We start from the raw sequence: 24,013 nt of genomic DNA on the forward strand, positions 1-24,013 counted from the left end.
AAGCCCCTAGGCTTTGGTGCAGGGAACACATTAGGTTATTCTGCTGACGTTGATGTTTTGTTTCACGTTTACATGATCTAGGAAAGTTACCATTATTCTAAAGTTTCTTTTAAAGATACTGCTGCAGTGAGGAAGGAAGGAAGGAAGGAAGGAAGGAAGGAAGGAAGGAAGGAAGGAAGGAAGGAAGGAAGGAAGGAAGGAAGGAAGGTCATTTGGAAAGAGGATATTGAAAAAAAGAATTAGCTTAGTTGTAATCAGTGGACTGTGTTACACTTTTCGTTTGGTTTGTTTTGTTTTGTTTTACTGATGCACTTTTTGCAGTCACATTAACCAATCTAGTTGCCATTGCTCTTGCAGGACCTGCATATATGTACAAAGATATCCATTTGTATGATTTTTTTTCCAGACAGTCTATTTGCTATACCCAAACAAGTGAATGCCAGTTGTCTTAGAACAGGCATGGGCAAACTTTGGCCCTCCAAGTGTTTTGGACTTCAACTCCCACAATTCCTAACAGCCTCAGTCCCCGTCCGTTCCCCCCTCAGCCGCTTAAATTTGCCCATGCCTGTCTTAGAAGGTGCTTCAATTGTATATTATTCCAACATTAAAATAGCCCAGGTGGGGTAAAGTTGTACCCCACAATTGGTGACATTTTGGGGAAATTTTGGAAAAAAGAAGTGATCAAAGGGGCTTGGGGTCAGGTCACAACATGGCTCTGTAGGACTCTCATGTGGTCCACAAGCCACACTGGCTTCAGAATGACCTAGAAGGTAGAAAATTTGAAATATGGCCAGACATTGGGACAATCTCCCATGCAATATCACGACTAATGCTGCATTTGTGTAAAGGTAGTCCTTGGTTCAAAACTGAAAAGTGCATGAGACATATCTCAAGTATAGAAATCCACAAGAGTTTTCTTCATGCCAGTTCTTTCAGCATAGGTTATTCCAATATGTATTTTAAAACATATATTTGGATATCCTATGCTTAGAGAATTGGTAGGAATAAATCTCCATTTTACACTTCGATCCATGACCCAGTGGGGTTAGAACTGTAGTTTAATTGAAAGTAGAATTGTGCACGCAATTCATTCCTACCGTTTCTACTGTTTCTTTTGTGTCTTCCGTTTCTTCGGGAGCATTAACAGGAATCCCCTTCCCTACACGACAATCTTCTCAACACAAAAGCCTGCTTTTGTGTGCAACTGAACTTGCCTCCTTGCCTTGAAAAGAGTGTGCATGTGTGGTGGGGTGTGGAGGTAAGCCCAGAGCTCAGTTGCAGGCACACTCTGGGCCTGCCTGCATGCCCCACCACAATGCACTACAGCTGAGCTCCAGGCCTGCCTGCCTGCCCCGCCAAAAAAGCGTGTGTGGCATGGCATGCAGGCAGGCCAGAGCTTAGGTGCAGGCATGCCGAGTGCCTCTTCCACTGAAACAGTAGGTACCAGGTAAGAAGAATGGAAGCCTGCACACAGGAAGGGGAGCTAATGCATGGGAAGCCCCCACCCCATAATGGTCCGATTTTTAGGGCCCAAAACCAAAAACACCCTACTGATTTTGAGAGAGTCCCAAAAATAAGATTAGGGCCCCCAATGAAAGCCGAGACATGAAACAGGGCAAGGTTTACTCTGAATGCACAACCCTAATTGAAAGTCATTCAAACACAGGAGCTCCTTCTAAAATGGGTTAGTTTTTCAAAAAGTATGGGATTTAATGGATGTTGACCCACTTGATCAATGAGCAGAAGCTGATCAATGGAAACATAAAGATCTGTCCCTTCCCAAGACACTCTGGGGCAGGACAACCTGCTATCAAACAAACCACCCAAAATCTTCTGCAACTCTCTTTCTGTTTTTGGAGAATGGGTTGGATCATTGTATATTAAATATACTATTTAAAACTTGAATTACCACTCTGGAAGGTTTTCTAGAAGAAGCCATTTGCCTTTTTCTTTTGGCCAGAAACAGACAGTTTGGGGGATCTGGGGGGGGGGGGTCAGAGCCCACAAAGACAGCTAGCGTGGCCCCACAAGGAAGGTGGACTACTCCTTTGGTTTCCCCTGACATAAAGGTTTCCCCTGACATTAAGTCCAGTCATGTCTGACTCTGGGGGTTGGTGCTCATCTCCATTTCTAAGCCGAAGAGCCGGCGTTGTCCATAGACACCTCCAAGGTCATGTGGCCGGCATGACTGCATGGAGTGCCGTTATCTTCCCGCCGGAGCGGCACCTATTGATCTACTCACATTGGCATGTTTTTGAACTGCTAGGTTGGCAGGAGCTGGGCCGCTCACGCCGCTCCCAGGGTTTGAACCTGGGACCTTTCGGTCTCCAGCTCAGTGCTTTAATGCACTTTGCCACCGGGGCGAAATATAGGGAAATATAGTTGTATAGTGTTATAGTTGTTCCGATTTTCCTTGGCATGCTTTGAGGGAGGGAAGGCTGCAGCTTCTGTTGTCATGATGTACAAGTACCATTTACCCCAATTTATTTCAAAATAGTCATGGGAAATATTGTATTGTTTTCCCCAGAGCAGAACCATAGAAAGATGTCTGGAATAGGTTACACTACTGTCCTCCTAGCCACTCAGCATAGAGTGTATTTTCAATATACAATTGATTTGTTTGGACAAAGAGAGATGGGATAGACACTGCAATCTTTTTCAGTCTTAAGGAAGAAGACTCAGAGCAACTATGAATAGGTGCAAGAGAAATAAGGAAAGAGTAGTAAAATGAAGACCTTTACTATTGACATTGGGCAAAATGAGAATGGGGAACCCGAGGCCCTCAAGATTATGTTAGACTCCAATTCTTATCCTCCCAGGAAACATGGCCAGTTGGGAAAGGGCTATGTGAGCTGAAGTCCAACATCTGTATGAACAGAAGTCCTATCTCATCATTAGGCAGTATTGCTCTAGGAAGGTAGACTTCTTTGGGAAATTAGAATGAGAGTTTGCTACTCATCTAAACATGCTTCAAGCAAGACTACTTAGGTCAGTGGTTCTCAACCTGTGGGTCCCCAGGTGTTTTGGCTTACAACTCCCAGAAATCCCAGCCAGTTTACCAGCTGTTAGGATTTCTGGGAGCTGAAGGCCAAAAACATCTGGGGACCCCAGTTTGAGAGCCACTGGTAGGTGATAGTTCTCTTTCTTCTACATGGCTGTGAGGCATTGGAAAGAATGATAAAGCTTTGTGTTCCTTTTGAAGATGAGCGTTGAGAAAGTATGTGAAAAAAATAATTAGTTTATTGAGTGGGTAAACTTAGTTCATTGAGAACTCAATGTTGCTGGAGATTCTTGTCGATGGGATCTGATATAAGCTCCCTTGGGTCCGCTTGCAGAAGAAGGTGGGGTAAAAAAATATCTTAAATACATAAATCTGATGTCAACTGCTGGATGAGGTGGGATGTTTCTGCCAGCTCTGAGTTATATTTGTTGAGGAGGGAACTGATTCATGTTCCATCCCAACCAAGCTGAACCCCAGTTTGGTCTGATCGAGTGCCTCTTCACCTCTCTTCATGGTTCAAATCAGATATTGTGGATTAGCTGCCTTTTTTCATGTCAGGAGTGACTTGAGAAACTGCAAGTTGCTTCTGGTGTGAGAGAATTGGCCGTCTGCACAGACGTTGCCCAGGGGACGCCCGAATGTTTGATGTTATACCATCCTTGTGGGAGGCTTCTCTCATGTTCCCGCATAGAGCTGGAGCTGATAGAGGGAGCTCATCTGTGCTCTCCCTGGGTTGGATTTGAACCGGCAACCCTCAGGTCAGCAAACCTTCAAGTCTTAAGTCCTGCCAGCACAAGGGTTTAATCCACTGCGCCACCGGGGGCTCCTTGATATTCTGCATTGATATTCTGGGTTATATGGCTGTGTGAAGGGCCCCGAGAGTCACTGTAACTGAGCATTATGGTCAGAAACTGAAAATGTGGGGAGATACGTCATTTGTTCATCAAGTTACACCATTTTAGTTCCCCAATAAATTCAGCTCACCCTGAAGCTAGCAATTCCTCGATCTATTTGTCTAGGCAATAAATAGCAGTGTACAGTTTACATGGGAATTAGCCTGGCATTTTTTAAAAGATCACAGATTAGCTATTAGGGTACGAAGTGCAATTATGTGGGCAGCAGTTCCCCAAAAAGGCAGCCCAGCAAACACTTGGATTATCCGTTCTTCTTGCATAGTTGAAGTTTGATTAATCCTTCCCTCGCCCGCCGTGAGAAACTGGCAACCCATTCTGGCATCTTTGTCATTATCTCTTTGACAGCTTGCCTTTCTTGTGCTTCATAGTTCTAGGTCAGTTCACATGGTTAGTCAAACGTGACAACTTGACAAGATTACAGCAAGCTTGGGTTTCTGCAATTTGTAAATGGAGGGGCTTGCATTCCACTCCTTGGTTGATAACAAAGCTGGGCAAGGGAAAAATAATGAATTGTCTCTGTTTGTGCCACCTGCTCGAGAATGAATGGGAGCCTCTGCGTGGGGGAAACACAGCAGATCTTATGTGTAATCCTAGGATTACGCCGTTTTCCAGGTGTAAGGCAAGAGAAAGAACATTTACCCAGAGACAAAATGATGAATGTTGCTTTGGTTTGTGTTTATGGCTCTAACTGCAACCAGCTTAACTTGCAACTCCCCAAGGAAAATGTTGCCGACGCCACCTTGATGCTTCATTTGAAGGTTTGGTAGACCTCCATGTCTTGTCACCTGCCCGAGAATGAGGGATACTCAAACTATAATTGATATTTGCATTTATTATGATAAATCCTGATTGGCATCCTGGATTACAACATAGCTAAATCCAACTAACTGTAGCCCATCATAACTTACCTTTGGGGCTATTGCAGAGGACAGGTTTCTTGCCAATCATACAATGATCGGAATTGCCACGTGCTCTGTTATAACCTTCTCCCATTTCCAACATGGGCCGAACACCAAAAGAAAGTGACATATACTCAGCTAAATATTTTCCGTGAGTGATCAAAGGGCTTTCATGGCTGGAATCACAGGGTTGTTGTGTGTGTTTTCGGGCTGTATGGCCATGTTCCAGAAGTATTCTCTCCTGACGTTGCGCCCACATCTATGGCAGGCATATACCTCACAACTTCTGAAGATTCCTGCCATAGATGTGGGTGAAACGTCAGGAGATGTAAGTGAAACGTCAACCCTAAATATTTCCCCTTTACTGAGGTCACAGCCATAGCTTTTGTCTCAGGGGATTCCCAGGGAAATCCTGAAGTTCCTGAGGATGACTCTTATAGCTGGTGACGTAGACTTGGAAAGAGTGGTGAATGGTTCAATGGCTGCAAAATGTCCCGGAGCCCATGATCTAGACGAGCCCAAGTGTCTAGCCATTTTGATTAAGGCCCAATTTCAGGATTGTTCCCATAATGGTTGTGTTTGAGGAGCAATAGTTGAATTTGAAAGGGAGAAGCTCAATAGTGAAGCTGAGTACTGTAAAATAATGTCTCTGTAGTTGTCTCCTTTCCACCTCCCTCCCTCGCTTTCTTCCTCATAACAACAGTGAAATCCATGTTTGTGCAGATGTCTTTTTAGCCAGCAAAGTGAAACCATACACATAGCAACCATTCAGAAGCTCATTGAAGGGAAAACATGATGTGAAAAGAAATCCAATAGCTAGCATAGTGATGCAAGGATTGTCCTGGTTTACTGGCTCCCAGGCTAACAATGTAGCCTGTTCTCTCATCCCTTTGAGAGCGGCGTCTGTATCCACGGGGCTAACCTTTTGCGCTTCTCAATTTTCATGTCGTGTAAAGGCGTGTTTTAAAATATTAGCATTTAAAAAGAAGAGAGCCTGCATGCTTTTCAGTTTAAGCTGACACTGTTCCTTTTCCTCTGTGGAAATGAAATTTATTAATCATAATAAAACCATCATATTCTGAAGGTAGAGGTCACCCTGAGGAGAGAAAAAAAGTCTATTCATCATCTGGAAAAAAATTGATGCATATTCTCAGATAATATCAACGTGTTGGTCCTTTGGAAATGTCTTCCTCCATATTCTAACGTCTCTGTTTCTCCATGAACCTGACCTTCTGCGGCGCAAAGCAGAGAACGGTCTCTTCGAAAGCAAAAGCCAATCAGACCATGAATTCCTACTGGTTCCAGGGTGATGAATGCACAAAAAGAAATCCCAATTGACATCATTTACGCAATTCAACCGAGTCGAGGAGTTCAGCTCCTGTCAAAATTGGCTGTAAAGCAAAATTAGAACAGGATTGTGGAGTTTTGGGCAATACATCTCATTTGGGTAGGGATGGGAAATGCAAATGGTTCATTTTTCTCCCGTCGTCAATTTTTTAAAGGTCTCACCATGTTGAATGTGAAGAAATAGGCAGATTATGTTAACCCCCCCCCCCAAAAGAAACTCTATGTAAGTTCTTCCTCATTTGCACTGACCACATTCAATTAGTTGTCATTGTTATATGCCTTCAAGTCAACTTTGACTTACAGCCATGCTATCACAGAGCATTCTTGACTTGATTTCTTCAGAAAAGATTATCATTGCCTTTTTCTGAACATGAGAGATTACGCCTTGCCAGTAGGTTTCTATGGTTGGCCTAGTTTCATGAAGTCTTAGGGTTTTTACATTGGTGTCTAATCCCAATGCTTGAACTTGGGTGTCCAGATGACATCCAGGGACTTCCAGTCTATAACATGGGGTAAAATCAGTTCAACAAGTTTTACACAGCATGATGAGAAATCAGGGAAAGCTCTGGGGTTTTGGTGAAGCCTTAGTGTGAACAGTTGTAATCTAAAGCAGTCCATTGTCCACATGGCCCGGAATTGCCATTTTCTGCACTCTGCAATGCAGAGAAAAGGGGATCAGCTGGATCCACGTCATTCGTGTCATTGCAGCAGATGGCCATGGAGTTCTAGAGAACTTCATGGTAGTTTATCCATGGTAAGAGGGAACCACCAAGATAAGGTGACAGTCCAGTGGGACCAAACAAGACTTCTCCCTATCGCTGGAGTCAAGGAGATGGGCAGTGTAGCTGCCCCTAGGATTAGTCCAGAGTATTGTTACTTCATTCTGGGTTTCAATTAAGTGACTTGTATAGATGAGCCCTGAGAGAGTATGGCTTGCCTGGTGAGTTTTAAAGACTGGGCATGAATTTAGACATGGTTCTCTTGCATCTACATCATGGAATGAACGCCATTTGACACCACTTTTAACTGCCATGGCTCAATGCTGTGGAATCATGGGAATGGTATGTTTTCCAATCAGAGCATAGGCAAATGATGTTGTCATCAAATTTAAGGGCTCAAGTCGGGAGAGGTTACTTAGTTTAAATATATTTAACTAACCATCTGATAGAGGACAGTGACTATATATATATATATATATATATATATATATATATATATATATATATAGAGCTTGGGATCACCTATCAAAATCTACCAGGGTCCACTGGTTGCCTCCCATTGCCCTTTGAGCAAGGAGTCGGGGAACATGACGAATCCCTGGGCTCAGCCACCATGCATATTGGTTGGCTGGTATGGCTCTCCCTGAGCTAATTATACGTTTGTGTTCCCCTCATCATTTCCCTTCGCCAGCGGAACACATTCTCCCAGGGGATATTACTTCCATAAAGCGCTGAGTCAGTTCATTTCCAGTATAATTGGATAGGGTGGAATGTTTGATTGCATTCATTTCACAATTCCTTTTTTTTTAATCCTCTGGTGGTCTCCCTGCCATCCCCCCCGCCACCCCCCGCATGTAAAATATGTTTGTGCTTTCTTTATTAATCCTCCCCTCTGCTTCCTTTGTAGTTACGGACGACTTTATGCTGCCGACCCCTACCACCACACACTTGCTCCAGCAGCCACCTACGGCGTTGGTGCCATGGTAAGTGTCCCATCTTTTCTCCCACAACGTCTCCCCCTCTCCGTACCCCCTCCTTTCCTTCCCCTGCTTCTTAGCATGGTTGACATCTTCTCACTTTCCCTTAATTGAATTTGTCTCTTATGCTAACGGCAGCTAAAATGCCACATTAATCCTTCCCTGTAAACTTGATAAATGTCTTAATTTCTTGGCAAATGTAGTGCGTGAAACTATATATATATATATATATATATATATATATATATATATATATATATAGTCTTAATTCTGTGAATACCACCTAGCTGAGCACTTACCTTAATGGAATAATTAGTCATTTTTGATAATTAAATCCATCACCAATGGAATGCATTCACTCTTCTTTTTCTCCCCATGCCTTGAATTTACATAGCCCCAAGGTTCAAGCCACACCACTGCTTATCATTCAGAGCTGAAATCAAGACTGCTGGGCCTCTGCCATTAGCCAGGCTAAATCCCATCTATTCTCTCTCCCTTATTATAGTTAATATTTGAAATTATTACTATACAGGGGGAACAAAGAGGGAAGGCGGAATTGGTTGACTGATCCTCTTCATTGGGAAAACAAGTGTCTCCATTTCTTCTATAGAACTACTGGTTGAGATGGAAATGAAATTGGCCCATCAAAATTCAACAAGCAAATTGTATTGGGCATAATGGGTTTATTGTGCTATGGGGAAATCGCCCTCCAAGAAATGTGCATGGGACCACATTTCTTTCTTGCAGTCTAGACTATGAGTGCAACCAAGCAAACATTACTCTCAACTATGTATTTATTTACAGTATTTATATTCCACCCTTCTCACCCTGAAGGGGACTCAGGGTGGATCACAGAACATACATACACGGCAAACAGTCAATACCATTTTATACACATACAAGACAGACAATTGTACATAGAAAGAGGTACCACATGTACTCAAGTATAAGCTGATCCAAATATAAGCCGGGGCACCTAATTTAACCACAAAAGACTGGGATAATTTATTGACCGGAGTTTAAGCCGTGGGTGGTAAATTTCAAAATAAAAATAGATACCAATAAAATTACATTAATTGCAGCATCAGTAGGTTAAATAATGTATATATATATATGGATACAGATATACATGTACATGGATCTATATAGGATTTGCAAAGATCTGCAAACATATGAGGGGAAAATTCATATATAAAATTAATGTATATAGATAGATACAAATATGTAAGTACATAGGGATTGCAAATGCATGCAGGGAGTTAATGCCTATATATCTGTAGGAGAGTTTAACAAATATTTAAAGGGAAAATGCTTTTATAAGAGTAATGGATATATATATTTCTTCTTCCTGACTTGCAAGGGCGTCTATCCCTTTTCAAAACATTCCCTTGGTTAAGAGCGAGGGAAGCTTTGGAAAACACACTGATAAGGGAGGGTAAGAGAGAACTATACCATATATTGCAAGCAATGGCCTCCAGGTTCTGTTGCCCAGCCTTGACCCCATTATAAGCCGAGGGAGCCTTTTTCAGCTAAAAAAAGGGGGCTGAAAAACCCCTTCGCGTATATACAGTATATATAGTCTTTCCCATCTTCGGCAACTATAAATTCTTTTCACAATTAATTAGATAAGACTTTTCCCTCTAAATCTTTTCTCGGCTTGAAGACTGCCAGTGTATGTCTCCTTCTAAAGAATATAGTCTCCTCTATAAGAAGCATAAGTCCCATTTATTTGAGGGGGTGGATTTATTTATATGTCCATAATATACAATGTATGATTAATCAATCCCTTTCCAAGGATCTGAACAAGTGTGGCATATTCAATATTGTGCATATCTTCCTTGATAATTACCTCATTCATTCCAAGGGAGGAAGGTGCTCCACAGATACATATATTATTCATTTGCACAAGTGGATCAGCTTTGTATCTGTATCTACAATCATCCCTCCACATTTGCAGTTTTGACATTTGCGGATTAGATTATTCATGGATTTGATTACTGTGTTATCTGCACCTTCAAAAACAAACCCAGATCCTTTCTTGTAGCACAGGGAACAGTGTTCAAGCACATGCAGATGCTATCAGTCTTCTTACTCTTGATTGAAAAGTTGGCTTACATCTCCCTTGGAGGGTAAACACCAGTGGAAAACTACCATTTACATTTTTCCTCCAAAAAAGAGATAGCTGGTTGATTAAGTATGCATTTAGTTCAATTTGTAGCCTGTGGAGCTTGAGTTGATAAACAAAAATTTAAGGACTTAAACAATATAGAAAAGAAATGTGTGTGTAGTCAAATAAATACGTCAAACATACTTTGCACCTGCTTAATGCTAGACAACCAAACTGAATGTGAAATTGCATCACTTGTTTTATTCCATTTGCTATTTTACCCTTCTGCACCCAATGGCTTAAATCTGATTATTAGTACCAACTAGAATAAGACTATAGAAGCAACTGGATTTACCTTTGCAAAAATAGCAAACAGATATTGTTGCAATGACACATACCCAAAATCATTCAGTCCAGTGAGAATTCCCTCCCAATTTTGCAGAAGGGAAAAAAATAAATTAATTTGGAGTTCCCTAGTAGTGCAAAACATCTAGGTCTGAAACATAGCATATGTACCTATTGAGTAGATTCCATATGTGCATTTTCAAAGGTATAGGTAAACATTAACTTGATTAGTACTTCTACTCTAGAGTGGATGTAGATTTTGGGATCTACATCTTTGAGAAAAGGCAAAAAAAATCAATAATTAAGAGCTGGAATTACAGCTATGGTTATGTAGTCTAGAGTTACTATGTTCAATAAGTCAATGTAGTCTTATTGTAACTCCATAAATGCCAACCTCAGCTCACCTTTAACAGCTAGCAGATGGATTGGGTGAAGGAGATCCATTCAGCTTCTGACTGGGACATAAGGAGAAGGATGGACCCAACGCTCTACTACCAGAAAGATCCTTGTTGTAAGGGTTTCGGTGAAAAGTCAACTTCCTTACTCCCTTATCTAGAAACTGAACAGACCTCTTCTTTATCTGATTCAGTTGCTGGCTCTTATGGTGGGCCAAGAGGAAGAGTTTGGGCAAGGAGAAGTTACTTATATACTTGTGTAGACGTCAAGCATTATGTATAAGTCAAGGATAGTTCTGGGACCAAGATGATGGATTTTGATATAATCCATTGATAAGTTGGGGGTATTTCCATGGAGAGGAGAAAGTGTGAGCACCAATCAGCCCTGGATGGTGCCATTTCCCCACCTGAGCATTCAACAATGGCAGAAGCAACAGCACAGTGAAGAGAATAGAGGGGCCCGGTCTTCTTTGAGGCTCTACTGGGAAGCGCTAAGCTCTTAACATTCCCAATTCTACCACTGTATGGCAAAATGGAGTTGGGCTGGATGGCCCTTGTGGTCTCCTCCAATTCTGTGATTCTATACTCTGAGAAAGCGATGGTTCTTTTTTTTCTTTTTCTTTTTTGGCAACACTGAATGTACAATTCTTACATTGATCAATGGATAAGTCAACTGGATTTGGGGGTCTAATATTACTAAACGTATACAGAAGTTATGTAACTAAGCACTGAGCAGCCTATGTGGAATATTGGCCAGCATGTCTCCATTTCTGAGATTTGGAGTTCCCAATGGAAACCCCATTGAGGTTGAGGTCTAGGCAGTTTAAAACAAATCAAATAACTAAACATGTATGTGAACTGAATCAATGCATTCCATCATTTCTGGGCAGATGATTAATCAGCTTAAACGTTCTTTGATCGGTTGACAGCCCTAATTGGCACCTGTTTGCAGAGGTTTCGATGGTGTGTCCTGAACTTTGCTTGCCACCGAGAGACGGGGCAGTAGTCGTAGCAAAAATGAACGTTGCAAATCCAGTTGTGAAGAAAGCCGAAGTAAAAAACAATCCATCAAATTGCTTTGTTTCAGAATGCTTTTGCACCCTTGACTGATGCCAAGACTAGGAGCCATGCTGATGATGTGGGTCTCGTTCTTTCTTCATTGCAGGCTAGTATATACCGAGGGGGATACAGCCGTTTTGCTCCATACTAAATGACAAAACCATAAAACCCTTCCCATGTGGGGACAAAAAAAGGAAGCTTTCCGAGGCCTGGGTATTGCAATACATGCAGTAGTGCATCATTTTAGCAACTCTAAAAAATATATTAAAAAAACAAACAAAAATAAAAAAGAGGAAAAAAATCTACATTTTTTATCTTATACCTCAGATATTTTGTTCTGTGTATTTTAATATTGTGGGTCTTTTCATTTCTGAAGGTTACATAGTTTGATTGATGGCTGTAGAAGGCATATTATTATTATTATTATTATTATTATTATTATTATTATTATTATTACTATTATTATTATTTTCATTGTTGTGGTTGAACTAGAACGCTGCTAGAAATGAACAAAAAAAACCTGTTTCGGGAGCCACAATCAAGACCGCTATATCATGTAAATGAAATATCTATGCTGAATATTAAGCTATTGGGATTCCTCACTTGTTTTTGTAAGAGTGTAAGTGACATCATTCCCCCCTCCCTTTGCATATAACATTTATTTTAGTTTTTCCAAAAAAAGAAAGAAAGAAAGGGGGAGGGAGAAAGGAAATAAAACCGAGACGGTCGGAATGAGGTGCAATTCAATGTAACCAGAAACTGGGACACCCCATCCCCCCAAAGCACCTTGTAGTCATATTTCAACTGTCTTAAATTATTCACTGTTTATTCAAAGCCAAAGGTTATGTTGTTAATTTTTCGATGCTGGGGAGGGAAATGGGGTGGGAACAGGCCAAGAGAGGGATGCTTGAACAGACAACTGTACATAAAACCTAATCTAAAGCTGTCCAAAGGCACAGCGCTTAATGCATTCCACCAGGTAGCATTTTGCTCCAATTATTTAGGCAAAAAGAGAAAGGGAAAAAGGCAGGTGAGCGAGAGAGTGAGAGAGCGAGAGAGATAGAGAGATAAATAACCAAGGGTAAATACCTGATAGTTAGATCATAAGCAAGCATTCTTTTTTATATTTCTTCCAGTATAATAAATTATTGATATCATTGCAGACTTTTATATTATGGGAGGATTAAAATAATAATAATAATGATAATAATAATAATAAAAATAGTAATTAAAAGGGTGATTAAAAAGCACTGTTTCTATTTTTTTTCTTTTTTTCCAATAAAAAAAGAGAGAAAGTAATAAAAAAGTTTAAATTCTTTGTACCAGTTATAATAAATAAAAATAAAATAAAAGCATATAAAAACTTTACATCTGTGCCGTGGGATTGTTCAGTTCGAGGACTTTACACACCTTAACGCCGTGTTAGATTTAAAATAAAAAAACCAGTTAGACCAACTGTTAGAGCAAAAGAAAAATACAAAAAAATCATTTTTACCAAATTCCATGCTACTCATATACCAAAATTTATATACGCATTTTACAAGTACTGCAAACATGGAGTTAGAGATAATCATGGTATTTTCATCAGCTTAGTAATTTTTGAAACATGATCGTGTCGTGTAAGCAAACTGCAATTTCTCGAGTTGTTACAAAACCTGCTGCCCCGTCTCCAGCTCCGAAGGCCATCTTGTTTTGTAACTTAATGTTTCCAAGAAACAAATAACCCAAGAATCCAAGGACAGACATGGGACTCCCGTCCGCACTGTAGAATCATAGTACTCTGATTCCACTTTCAATTGACACGTTTCCATCCAATGGGATCCTGGGATTAGCATTTGAAGGAGGTGCGTTGAAACTTTTCAGCCAATGAGTTTTGGTGCTTCCGCAAAATTACGAACCTCTTGTCTTGATCCCTTGACATCTAATGTGTAATCAGCCCATTATAATTATATAGTGTGAACGGGCCCCAGGTTCTTGGCCATCAAACTCTGCTTTCCCCCTCCAAGGCACCGAAGAACCGATGCCAAAGCTGCAGTGCCTGGCACAGCTGGAAAATTGCAGTTTGTCCGTGCATAATGTTGTCCTGTTTACAAGTTAACCTTAAGTTTTGGGGTGTTTGTCAGGGGTCTTCTTGTTTTTGTATTTAAAAATAAATCAAAGCCGAAAAAAATAGTTATATTCTCATGTGTACCGTGCGTGCCATAAAGGGAGGGGGGATAGAAAAAAGGTTTTTAAAAAGGCAAGCACTTTAGTTAAAAAAGAAAAAAAAATGATCAATTCACTGCTGTGAACCTGCCAACTTGCTATAAACAATTCTGCTTTTCAAAAAGTGTTTGTGGACGGCCTATGTCATCGTAATGTGCATGCAAAATATGACCCGTTGAACGATAACTATCAATAAAGTTTCACAAGATTTGAAAACAAGGTTTCTGGAGCATTTCTATCCAAAGATGGGGGAATTAAAATAACAATGACAATAATAATAATAATAATAATAATAATAATAATAATAATAATAATAATAATAACATCATTCTCCAATCCAACTCAGAGGGAATGGAGGAAAGAAAGTGTAAGAGAGAGAAAGAGACAGGGAATGAGAAAGACAGAGAAGGAGCGACAGAAAGAGAGGAAAATATATAAAGCCATGCAAAATATAGGCTACTAAAAAGTATCAGAGTCAGGGACTGAATAATTTATTCATATATTTAGTCATATTTAACTCATCCTTTCTTGCTAGCTTTAGATTAAGGCCATAGTCCCAGAAAAAAATTGCCATGTACAAATGCAACTTTTCCCACATTGAGCCCAAATGTTACGTCAAAAGGTGCTTTTTAGAAACCAGGGTCCCTCAACCAACTCAAAGAAGGCACGGAAAAGGGAAGGAACAGGAAGGCTTCTGGATCCCAATCCAGAAGTGTGATGAGATCAATTTCGGTGAGGAGCACACAATTCCGGCCCAACCAAGCTTCCTCATGTTCAACATGGAGGAATAGCCACATAGGCATAAAGTAGTTCTCCAAATCAAGATACCACTCTTGATGAGTGACACCATATTGACAAGGGCAGCACCCCAGAAGAGATTTTCTGACTAGAAGGACCTTCTCATCATTCATATCTAGAGCTAGATCTGATGAATGATGAGAAAGTCCTTCATATCTAGATCTAGATACAGATAGGATCATCATAGTTCTAGACATGGGTGATGAGATGGTCTTCTGGCCAGAAAATCTCTCCTAAGACCTGTGTCTAGATCTAGGTGATTCTATTGAGAGGCAATTTCAGAATGACCCCTCCAAAATAAATTCAGACCACCAACCACTATGGATGGTGATGATCCTTTCCTTTTTTGGAACCCTGATTGTCCAAAAAAAAAAAAACCCTCCAATGGTAGGAAATGACATAGTTCTAAGGACATAAAGTTGGCCAATTTCAGGATGACAGTATCTCCACATCCAATTTTAGCCTGAACTTTAAAGGTACCACTCAGGTTGCGGAATCACATCTTTAAAACAGGTTCAGTATCTTGGAGAATTTCCTTTAAAGTCTGGACTAAATCCTGGAACAAATCCATTGACATCACAGTCACTAGCCTTAGTTGGGCTTTGTCTGCAACTGTCCCATAGTCCCATTACTACTATAGAAAGCCAGCTTTCAGGGATGGTCTTCATTCACTTCTATTGAGTTCAGTGGAGCATGAGCTTGTGCTGTTTTATAGGCCTAGCAAAGCAAGTATTTCATTGTAGACGTTTAGGATTAAAATGGCCATTGTTCATGTGATTAGATCTTAAACAATGTCCAAAAGAATCAGAAAAATGTTAATCTGATATTGAGTTTTGGGGGTTCTAAAACAAGGGTGCATACAGACGTACCACGACACTGGAATAGAAGTGGATGGATATGGCTATTACATTTTGTGGATATTGTTGACTTCTGATTTAAAAATAATAATCTCACCAATCAACAGGGATAGGTTGATCTATCAATTCTTATTTCTCCCAAATTGGATTGCTATGGAGCTTGATAAATATGATTGAAAACAAAACTTTCTTTCCTGGGGAGAGGGCATACCTTGGCTTCGACCAACTTGATTGCTATGCATTCACTACTAGCTATTTTAATGCTGATTCAAATAGAAAAGTTATTTGCCTTTCCAAAAAAAAAAAAAAACCCAATATGCCCACTTTTATTCATTACAGTTTAAACAGGCATCTATTGTTTCAAAGGGGAAATATTTATTAATATTTATCGTTAAAGACTTCCAAACTCATTCAAAATAATGTGGGTTGGTGACATCGCGTACATCAGCCAATCAGAGCTGTGCACAGGCAATGTATTATTCCAATTCTAAACAATAGAGTGCATCTATGTGGCTTGGCTGCTCCAATAAACACGTCTGTATGCACTCAGAAATACTTTAAGAATTATAATGATAGTACTTAACTGTTAAAGATATTTATTTTCTTACAAACTATCAGTTTGCACACAAAGATCTCCTCATGTGTAATTCTAAGTTGAATTCCATGGCTGTGTCCCTCAATGCAGCCCCCAATGTGTATCTGATGTTTAATTCTTGGAGATAATTGCTGATGGTTGAGGTTTGCCAAATGCTGTTGGAAACTATTTTTGTGAAAACTCCTTCAACACTCCAGTCATTCATTTTATTCCAATGTATGTCTGATATAGGGAATGTGTTTTTTCTTTCTTCTCCAGTTATATAAATTGCTACTGATAATATGAATTCTGATTTTAAAAAATAAACAATTAAGTACCATATGTAGAATATCGTGACTTCAAAACAGTTACAAATCTTAAAACCCAACAAGTGTGTATATCTGTCTTTAGAAATTAGTGTTTATATCACTACAGTGGTTTGTGAATAAAGAAAAAAAATGGTTTGTAATATTAAAATAAAAGCTTCGTCTGAAACGGTGTAAATAAATTTGTGTCCAGAGTTGCTGTTCTTGTTGTTGTTGTAGTTATTATGTGCAACAGTTCTGTTAGTTAGTCTCAGTGTAAGCCAGTTGAACTAACTGATGGATGGTAAATAAGTAAAAACATAGACAACTCTCATTGGTAAAATGGGACTACTTTGGTTGGGGCTAATAGTAGGGCTTTAACTATTATTATTCTTAATAAACTATGAATTTGGAAGCCAGAAGCATTAACTGAAATACAATTGGTTGCAGAGCTTTGCTATAGACTGCATTAGTCTCCTAGAAGACCTTCAAAGGCTACTCAGGAGCAACTTGAGAGATTGCAAGTCGCTTCTGGTGTGAGAGGATTGGCTGTCTGCAAAGATGTTGCTCAGGGGATACCCAGGTGTTTTTGATGTTGCATTGGTTAATCCGCCCCCAAATACCCTACATACTCATGTATAGCTCTAGAAAGTTTAGTCAAAGAATTGGTGACACGTCTCCTCTATTTCTCCCCTGTAACCCTTGCCGTCCTTCTGTGGGACCCCCTCCACAGTCATTTACTGGAGAGTGAGTGGGCATCCGGTAAGTTTCTGGTCATATCCCTATGGTCAGCATCTGAATCACAATATCAGTCCTCAGGACTTTCAGAAGATCCCTAGACATGAATTTCATCCCTCTAAAATGATCTGTACAGTTAAATATACAGACATAGCTTTGAACAACATCTGTAGGCAAAGGAATTGTGTAACACAGAGGCTAACTGAAAGAGCAACATTGGTAGAAAAGCTTTCATGGACTCAGGGCACATCTGAGGAAGTAGACCTGGGCCATCTCTGCATGAGAAGAAAAAAACCCATAAGCAACCCAAAGCTAGCATTGGCAGTCTTCACGACAGACAATGACTTCCATTTAGAATTTAAGCAGCCACATCAAGCCAAGTTGAGGGATACTCCAGAATTTGCAGAAATCTTTGGAGTGGCCTCAGGGTTTGTGCACATATAGCCAACCAAATTTCAGTTTGATCCAATGTCCACATGTCCTCCACCACCATCACACTTCCCCTGCACTGGTCAGTATAGGGAAAGTGATAGGTGGACCTTGTGTCACTGCTGCAACTTCTTGTTGGCCGTGGAGTTCCCTGTGAGAGTTTCACCATCATGGTTGTATCTACTGAGGTAGAATGGAGAATCTGTATGATCTACAAGAAGGAAAGGGTAGATCCATCCCCTTGGTTGATCACACGGGCACCATGTTATGACTTCAGGAGAGGCGACCATGATGGCCAGGCTTTGCAGCAGCAGAAATAAAAGGACAAGGAAACTGGGTAGTGGGGCCAATACTATCTCAATTCACTCATTCCAGCTGGGCACCAATGTAGTATTAGCAAAGAATGTGGTTCAGTCCATGTGGCCACATCATGGCTGATCCAGGACCAGTCTGAATCATAACTCCCTGGACTGGCCCTGGATTAAGCTGCCAATGTCGACATGGCCACCAATCTCCGTAATAATATGCTACCAACATGGTTCTCTCTCTAAAGCACTATAAAATTCCATTGGTGTAAATATATTGAAGACTAACACAGCTGGAGCCCCCAGATGGCGTAGTGGACTAAGTGACTTGAAGGTTGAGTTGCTGACCTGAAAGCTGCCAGGTTCGAATCCCACCTGGGGAGAGTGTGGATGAGCTCCCTCTATCAGCTCCAGCTCCATGCGGGGACATGAGAGAAGCCTCCCACAAGGATGGTAAAAACATCAAAACATCCGGGCGTCCCCTGGGCAACGTCCTTGCAGACGGCCAATTCTCTCACTCCAGAAGCAACTCCGGTTGCTCCTGACATGAAAAAAAAAAAACTAACACAGCTGTGAATGTCATGACCAGGATGCCATCCAAAGTTCCAGTGGGGAAGGGACACCTGTGAGATATAGTCCACCCAAAACTGTTACAGTCTTTTCAGTATTTAGCCTACTGATTTTTTGTTCTGGAATGACTAATAGCCCTTTGGGAGATTGTTAACCTTTTTAAAAATAAAATTAAATAGCTGCACACATAGTATCGTTGCTTGAAATATTAGTAAGTTTCACCCAGATTACACATGGTAAGGTTTCTTTATGTCTACTAGGCGCCACACTGTGCTAATGAGCCTGTGCTTGGCTTTTCAACATTGGAAACCAGATTTTCACATTGTAAAACCTTTCATCTTCCTCAAGCTGCCTATTGCTAATGAATTTTTTATTTGTTTACTCAGTGTTTCTTCTGGTTATAAAAGTAACATTTAATATTGAAAGGGATTGGGGGAGGTGGAAAAATAACACGCACCACAACAGTCCACAGTGCTAAATCAATGCTAAGCATGGTCCTATCAAAACCCTTTTAATGTTCTCTTAGCCCAGTTGGAAGGGTAAAAAGGAAATGGAAATGAAGCAAATTAATATATCAATATGGTTTTGGGAAAGAGGGTATTAAAAGTTATGAAAGTACTATGGAGGTTTGTCGTATGGGGTCATTATAAGGATAGTTGTAAAGCATCTGCGCTCCAGTGTGCCATTTTTTGTGCTCTTTTTAAAGCCCTATTTCCAAGAAAGCTCAATTCTTTGTTGTTGTACAAAGTCTTAAGAACAATTTACATGGATGACCCATCAACCCAATAGCTAAGTTGTCTAGAATATATGATTTCTCAATTCCAAATACACACACCTCTTGAAACCAAGTCCAAAGCCTTGTTTCTTATGAACATCTCTCTATGGAAGTGTCTGGATATTTATTCCCGAAGATGGACACCTATTCTAAGTTCAAAGTTGCAGAAGTGGAGTCCTGTTGGGAGTGAAGAGGTTCAAATTGCAGGTGTGACTTAAGCACTGGAGACTCACACACATTGCATATTTGTCGGTTTCATTATATATTTGGCATCTTTGTTGAGTTGCAGCATTTAATGCCATTTGTGCAGAACACTGACAATGAAGACCTAAACTATACAAGCCTGAGGTAGGATCTCAATCTTTGTGTGACAGAAATGGCATGTCATACAGAGAATCCATAAAGACAAGAGAAATTTGATAATTTCCTTTAGGAAGCCCAGCAGAAGAGCACCAACTTTGCATGCAAGATGGGATCCATCCTCAAACATCTACTCAAGTTTTCATTCAAAGCAAAATCAAATCAATTTATCCCAAAAAGAATGCTCCCAGAATGGCTTATTTATATCTATTCTGTCCCAGATTGTGACAGAAAGATGACCATAGAATTGTGCTGGAATACCTAAAGATTCAAGAGACACCATGTTAAGAGGTTGGCCACAAAGTTTTACTGAAAGACTTAAGAGATTCCAAGAAAGATGTCTTCTCAGGTTAAAAAATGTTATTTTTATTTGCAGTTATTCACTTTGCTAGGGTCCTGAGCCTCCAATAGCAGTGCACTTTCCCTTCTCTGCAGAATGACTCTTATCCATGGGTCATGTCAAAATTCATGTTGACCCCTAATCCGCCACAAATGGCCCCATCTAATACATGAGGTTGACCTATACATGGGTATTTCTGGTAATGCAGTCCTGAACATAGTGGTAAAAAATCTCTTCTATTTTACAACGTATAAAATTATAATTCTGGTTCCATAATTTTTATGGGAGATTTAACAAAAATGATGGAGATCATTAAAAGAAGGATATTTGTCTCTGGAGATTTGTTACGTTATAAAGGCCCTAAAATTATTAGTGTTAATCAACTACTGGAGCCTATATTTAGATTAATTAAATCTTTTAGCTGCAGAGATATATTTCAAAAAGGCAAGGAGGCAGAGGAATCATCGCAAATACATCTCTTACCTTGTCTTTTGCTCTTTTTTAAAAAAAAAGTGGCCAATTAAACTACAAAACCATAACACTCAGCCTAAACATTGATGGTTTCCTAAAGTTCTCCTTCATCGTAATACACATACTCCTATCCTGGTGAAAATGAAAAAGAATCTGGAAAAACTTTCAGAAGTTTATTGGTTAGAATTATAAAAGGAAAGTATTTTGTTTAGATAGGGAGAGCTTCATCTCTTTAGGTTGCTATTTGTGTGCATGTGTTTTATAAAGGTGAATTTTCATTTCAAAATACTATTTCAATTTCAGAATCAAGTTTGATCCAAGAAGAAGTTAGAGTATGATCCCTGTTATCTATGGAAGATAGGAAAATATGATCCCTATATTAAAGTATGATCCCTATATCCATGAAAGATACCTTCCTGAATTTACTATGAAAAATATGATACCTGTATTAAAGTATGATCTCTGTTCGAGTTGTGCACAGAATCAGTTTCTTTAGTTTCCTTCTTTTCTTTCATTTTCTTTCGGTAATTCAGGAGCATGTAACGGGAGCCTCTCTCCCCATATGAAAATCAGCTCGCCATGAAAGCAAGCCCAGCTCCAAACCTACTTTTTGGTATCACAATTTAATATTTTTTTATTAATCCCCCTGCAAACAAAAAGTAAACCCTAATTCCCTGAGAATTACTCTCCTCTTCCAGGAGGTTCAACACTCTTCCTTACCTGGAAGTGGGAAGCCTCCTTAAAATGCCTTGGAATGGAAAGAGTGTGTGGCTAGCTGGCGTGGTGTAGCCCAGGAGAGAAAGCGCGAGCACCTGCAGCCGAGTGCCTCCCAGAACTTGCCTTCTTGCCTTGTAAAGAGAGCGCGTGCGTGGTGTGCAGGCCCAGAAAGCGCACGTCTGCCAGTGCCTGCAGCTGAACGCCTCCTGTAGAGTAGAAAGAAACAGCAGGTAAGATGAAGCCTCCCCTTCAAGTACATGGGAAGGGGCACCTGGGAAGCCTCCCCCGATAATGGGACAATAGAAAACGGATCTTTCAGCACCCCAGAGCAAAAACAGATATCTGCCCTCCCAATTTCAGAAGGCTCCCAAAAAATTGATCAGGAACCCTAATGAAAGCTGGGACACAAAACGGGTCAAGATTTACCCCTAATGCACAACCCTAATCTCTGTACCCATGGAAGATATGTTCCTGAAGATACCATAGAAACAAAAAACTGTGGATGAAATTAACAATTTCCACGAAAAGTTGCTATCGAGTTTCACAGGAGAACCTAGAAAAGCTCTAGAAAGATATTCTCTCTAGAAATTCACCTTTTCCCTATAATCCAATTTCTGCCTTTGAGTCTCATCATTAGATAGGTGTATGTTGTTAGTTAAAATGCTAGATTAAATTGTGACAATTTTAAAATACAAATATTGCTCCCGGATGTTCACAAACAAGCAAACTCTGTGGCTGTCTGTGAAAAGGACCATGAATACTTTTACATCAGAATCACATACTTGTCCTACTGATCAGCAGCATGTTATGAAACAAAGGCAAAGAGTTTAAGAAAAAGAATTAGTCTCGAAATAGGATCTCTTCTACTAGGAAATACCAATTAAAAGGCATTCTGATTTTCTGCACAAGCAGGCCATGGGATCAGGAAACAAAAACCCTGCAAACTTAATACTCTGAAAGCTTTAAGCATTAAGGAAGATTAAGCGTCTCATCTTGACACCGAGACTTGGCTGAGTCAGTGAAAATGAAGAACCGCGCAGGCGAAGGAATTGGCAAAGTTAGCAAGAATAGGAGAATGCAGGCATGATCCAACCAGCGATAAGGACTTCAAACTCTATCCTGTCCCTCTTCTCAGTACAGACTGTTTGGCTGTACTACTGAGTGATGGCTATTCTCCTAAGACTGATGTAGTGTTAGGAAGGGAGAAGAATTTCATTGGAGTCAAGATTCTTGATGGAAGGAAGAATTTCACAGTTCCCGAGACTCACTGCAAGACAATACCTCTGAAAGTCCTGTGTTTGCAGAGCCGGCAGTGTGCGCCGAAGAAATCCAATGTGCACAAAAAAACACACCTAGAATTTGACCTCATTCTTGTGTAATGTAACTCTACACTCACATAGTTAAGTGGTATTTGGACTATACCACCTTTCTGCAAACTACAGCATGGTACAACCAAATCTTGCGAAGGTGCCCATTGTTTCTCCATTTCCAGTGAATGAGGTAGTACACTGCATGCACTACTGAATAATTACACGCAATCTAAGAATATCCAAACTGCTTATGCTATAGTTACATGGGTGGAAATCTACTTAGGAAATCATAAACTGAATGCAGACCTTGTGCTGTGGTCAAAAATTTGCAAGCATAAGGATACCAAGGAATTGATACAATGGTAGTAGGCTGCCAGATAGTGTGTCCATTACGAATATGCATTTGGAGAAAACCTTGTCCTGTTTCGTGCCCTGGCTTTCGTTGGGGTCTCCAATCTATTTTTGTAAGCCTCGTGAAATTGGTAGGGTTCTTTTCAGTTTTTTTTTGTTTTGGGGCCTGAAAATCAGAGCATTATGGGGGGGGGGGCTTCCCACCCACTGGCTCCCCTTCCCGGTGTGTGTTCTTCTTACTTTGCACCTGCTGTTTCTACTCTAGAGTAAGAGGCATTCAGCTACAGACATGCTCTGATCCTGCATGCCCCAACACACACACCCCACCACACTCTCCAAGAGTGTGTGCGTGGCAGGGCGTGCAGACAGATCCAGAACGTGCCTGCAACACACACATGCACTCTCTTTCCAAGGCAAGTAGGCAAGTTTGAATGTACACGAAAGCAGGCTTTCGTGTCGAGCAGATTTTCGTGTGGGAAGGCGGATTCCCTTTCAAATTATTTTTATTGAAGTTTTGTTGTGTGATACAAGTTGGGGGGGGACATAATTAAGGGAAAAGGGGGCGGGGAAAGGGGACAAGAAACTTAAGGAAAGGGAGATCCTTACAGAGATTGGCGGGTTAAGGAAGGGGGGAGGGCTAGGTAGTAAATGAGGGGAGCGAAAGGGGTTTTTCTGATTTGCAGTGTTTGGCAATCACTAATCTGGCTGCCGTGATGAAAAAGGTGAAAAGTTTGTCTGTGTTAGCATCTATTATATCTTGTTGATCATAAAGCCCTAGCAGGAGAAGCTCAGGTTTAAGTTCAAATTGTGTTCTTAAAATTTTGTTACATTCCCCTAGGATCATTTCCCAAAAATTTTTAATTTTTCTACAGCTCCACCACATGAATATATGAACCCGTTTGTTCTTTACACCTCCAACACCTTACACCATTTTTATACATTTGTCCTAATTTTTTAGGTGTAAGATACCATCTATGTATGGTTTTCAACCAATTTTCCTTTAGGTCCATGGAGTAGGTATTTTAACCCGCCATATTTCCTCCCATTCCTGTATTAAAATTGATCGTCCTACGTTTTTGGCCCATTGAATCATTGAATTAGTAAATTATTCTTTCTCTATTACCCAATTTAATAATTTATTAAAC

At 40.3% G+C, this 24,013-nt stretch overlaps 1 protein-coding gene and 1 non-coding gene across 15 annotated transcripts in view; both read left to right on the plus strand.

Annotated features, from left to right (window-relative positions):
• Positions 1–16,705, plus strand: part of rbfox1 (RNA binding fox-1 homolog 1) — a 1,150,117-nt gene extending 1,133,412 nt beyond the window's left edge. For 7 of the 14 annotated variants that reach the window (XM_062964632.1, XM_062964629.1, XM_062964635.1 and 4 more), the window contains 2 exons: positions 7,788–7,863; positions 11,792–16,705. In XM_062964632.1, the coding sequence (XP_062820702.1) occupies positions 7,788–7,863; position 11,792 (77 nt within the window). In that variant the 3' untranslated portion in view covers positions 11,793–16,705. The other 7 variants (XM_062964630.1, XM_062964633.1, XM_062964636.1 and 4 more) reach the window with 3 other exon arrangements.
• Positions 920–1,003, plus strand: mir5411 (microRNA mir-5411). The gene has a single exon (NR_130011.1). It is a non-coding gene; the product is annotated as a microRNA mir-5411 (primary transcript).
• Positions 16,706–24,013: the final 7,308 nt, after the last annotated feature.

The sequence above is a fragment of the Anolis carolinensis genome, unplaced genomic scaffold, assembly GCF_035594765.1.
Source record: "Anolis carolinensis isolate JA03-04 unplaced genomic scaffold, rAnoCar3.1.pri scaffold_13, whole genome shotgun sequence".
Classification (NCBI taxonomy): domain Eukaryota; kingdom Metazoa; phylum Chordata; class Lepidosauria; order Squamata; family Dactyloidae; genus Anolis; species Anolis carolinensis.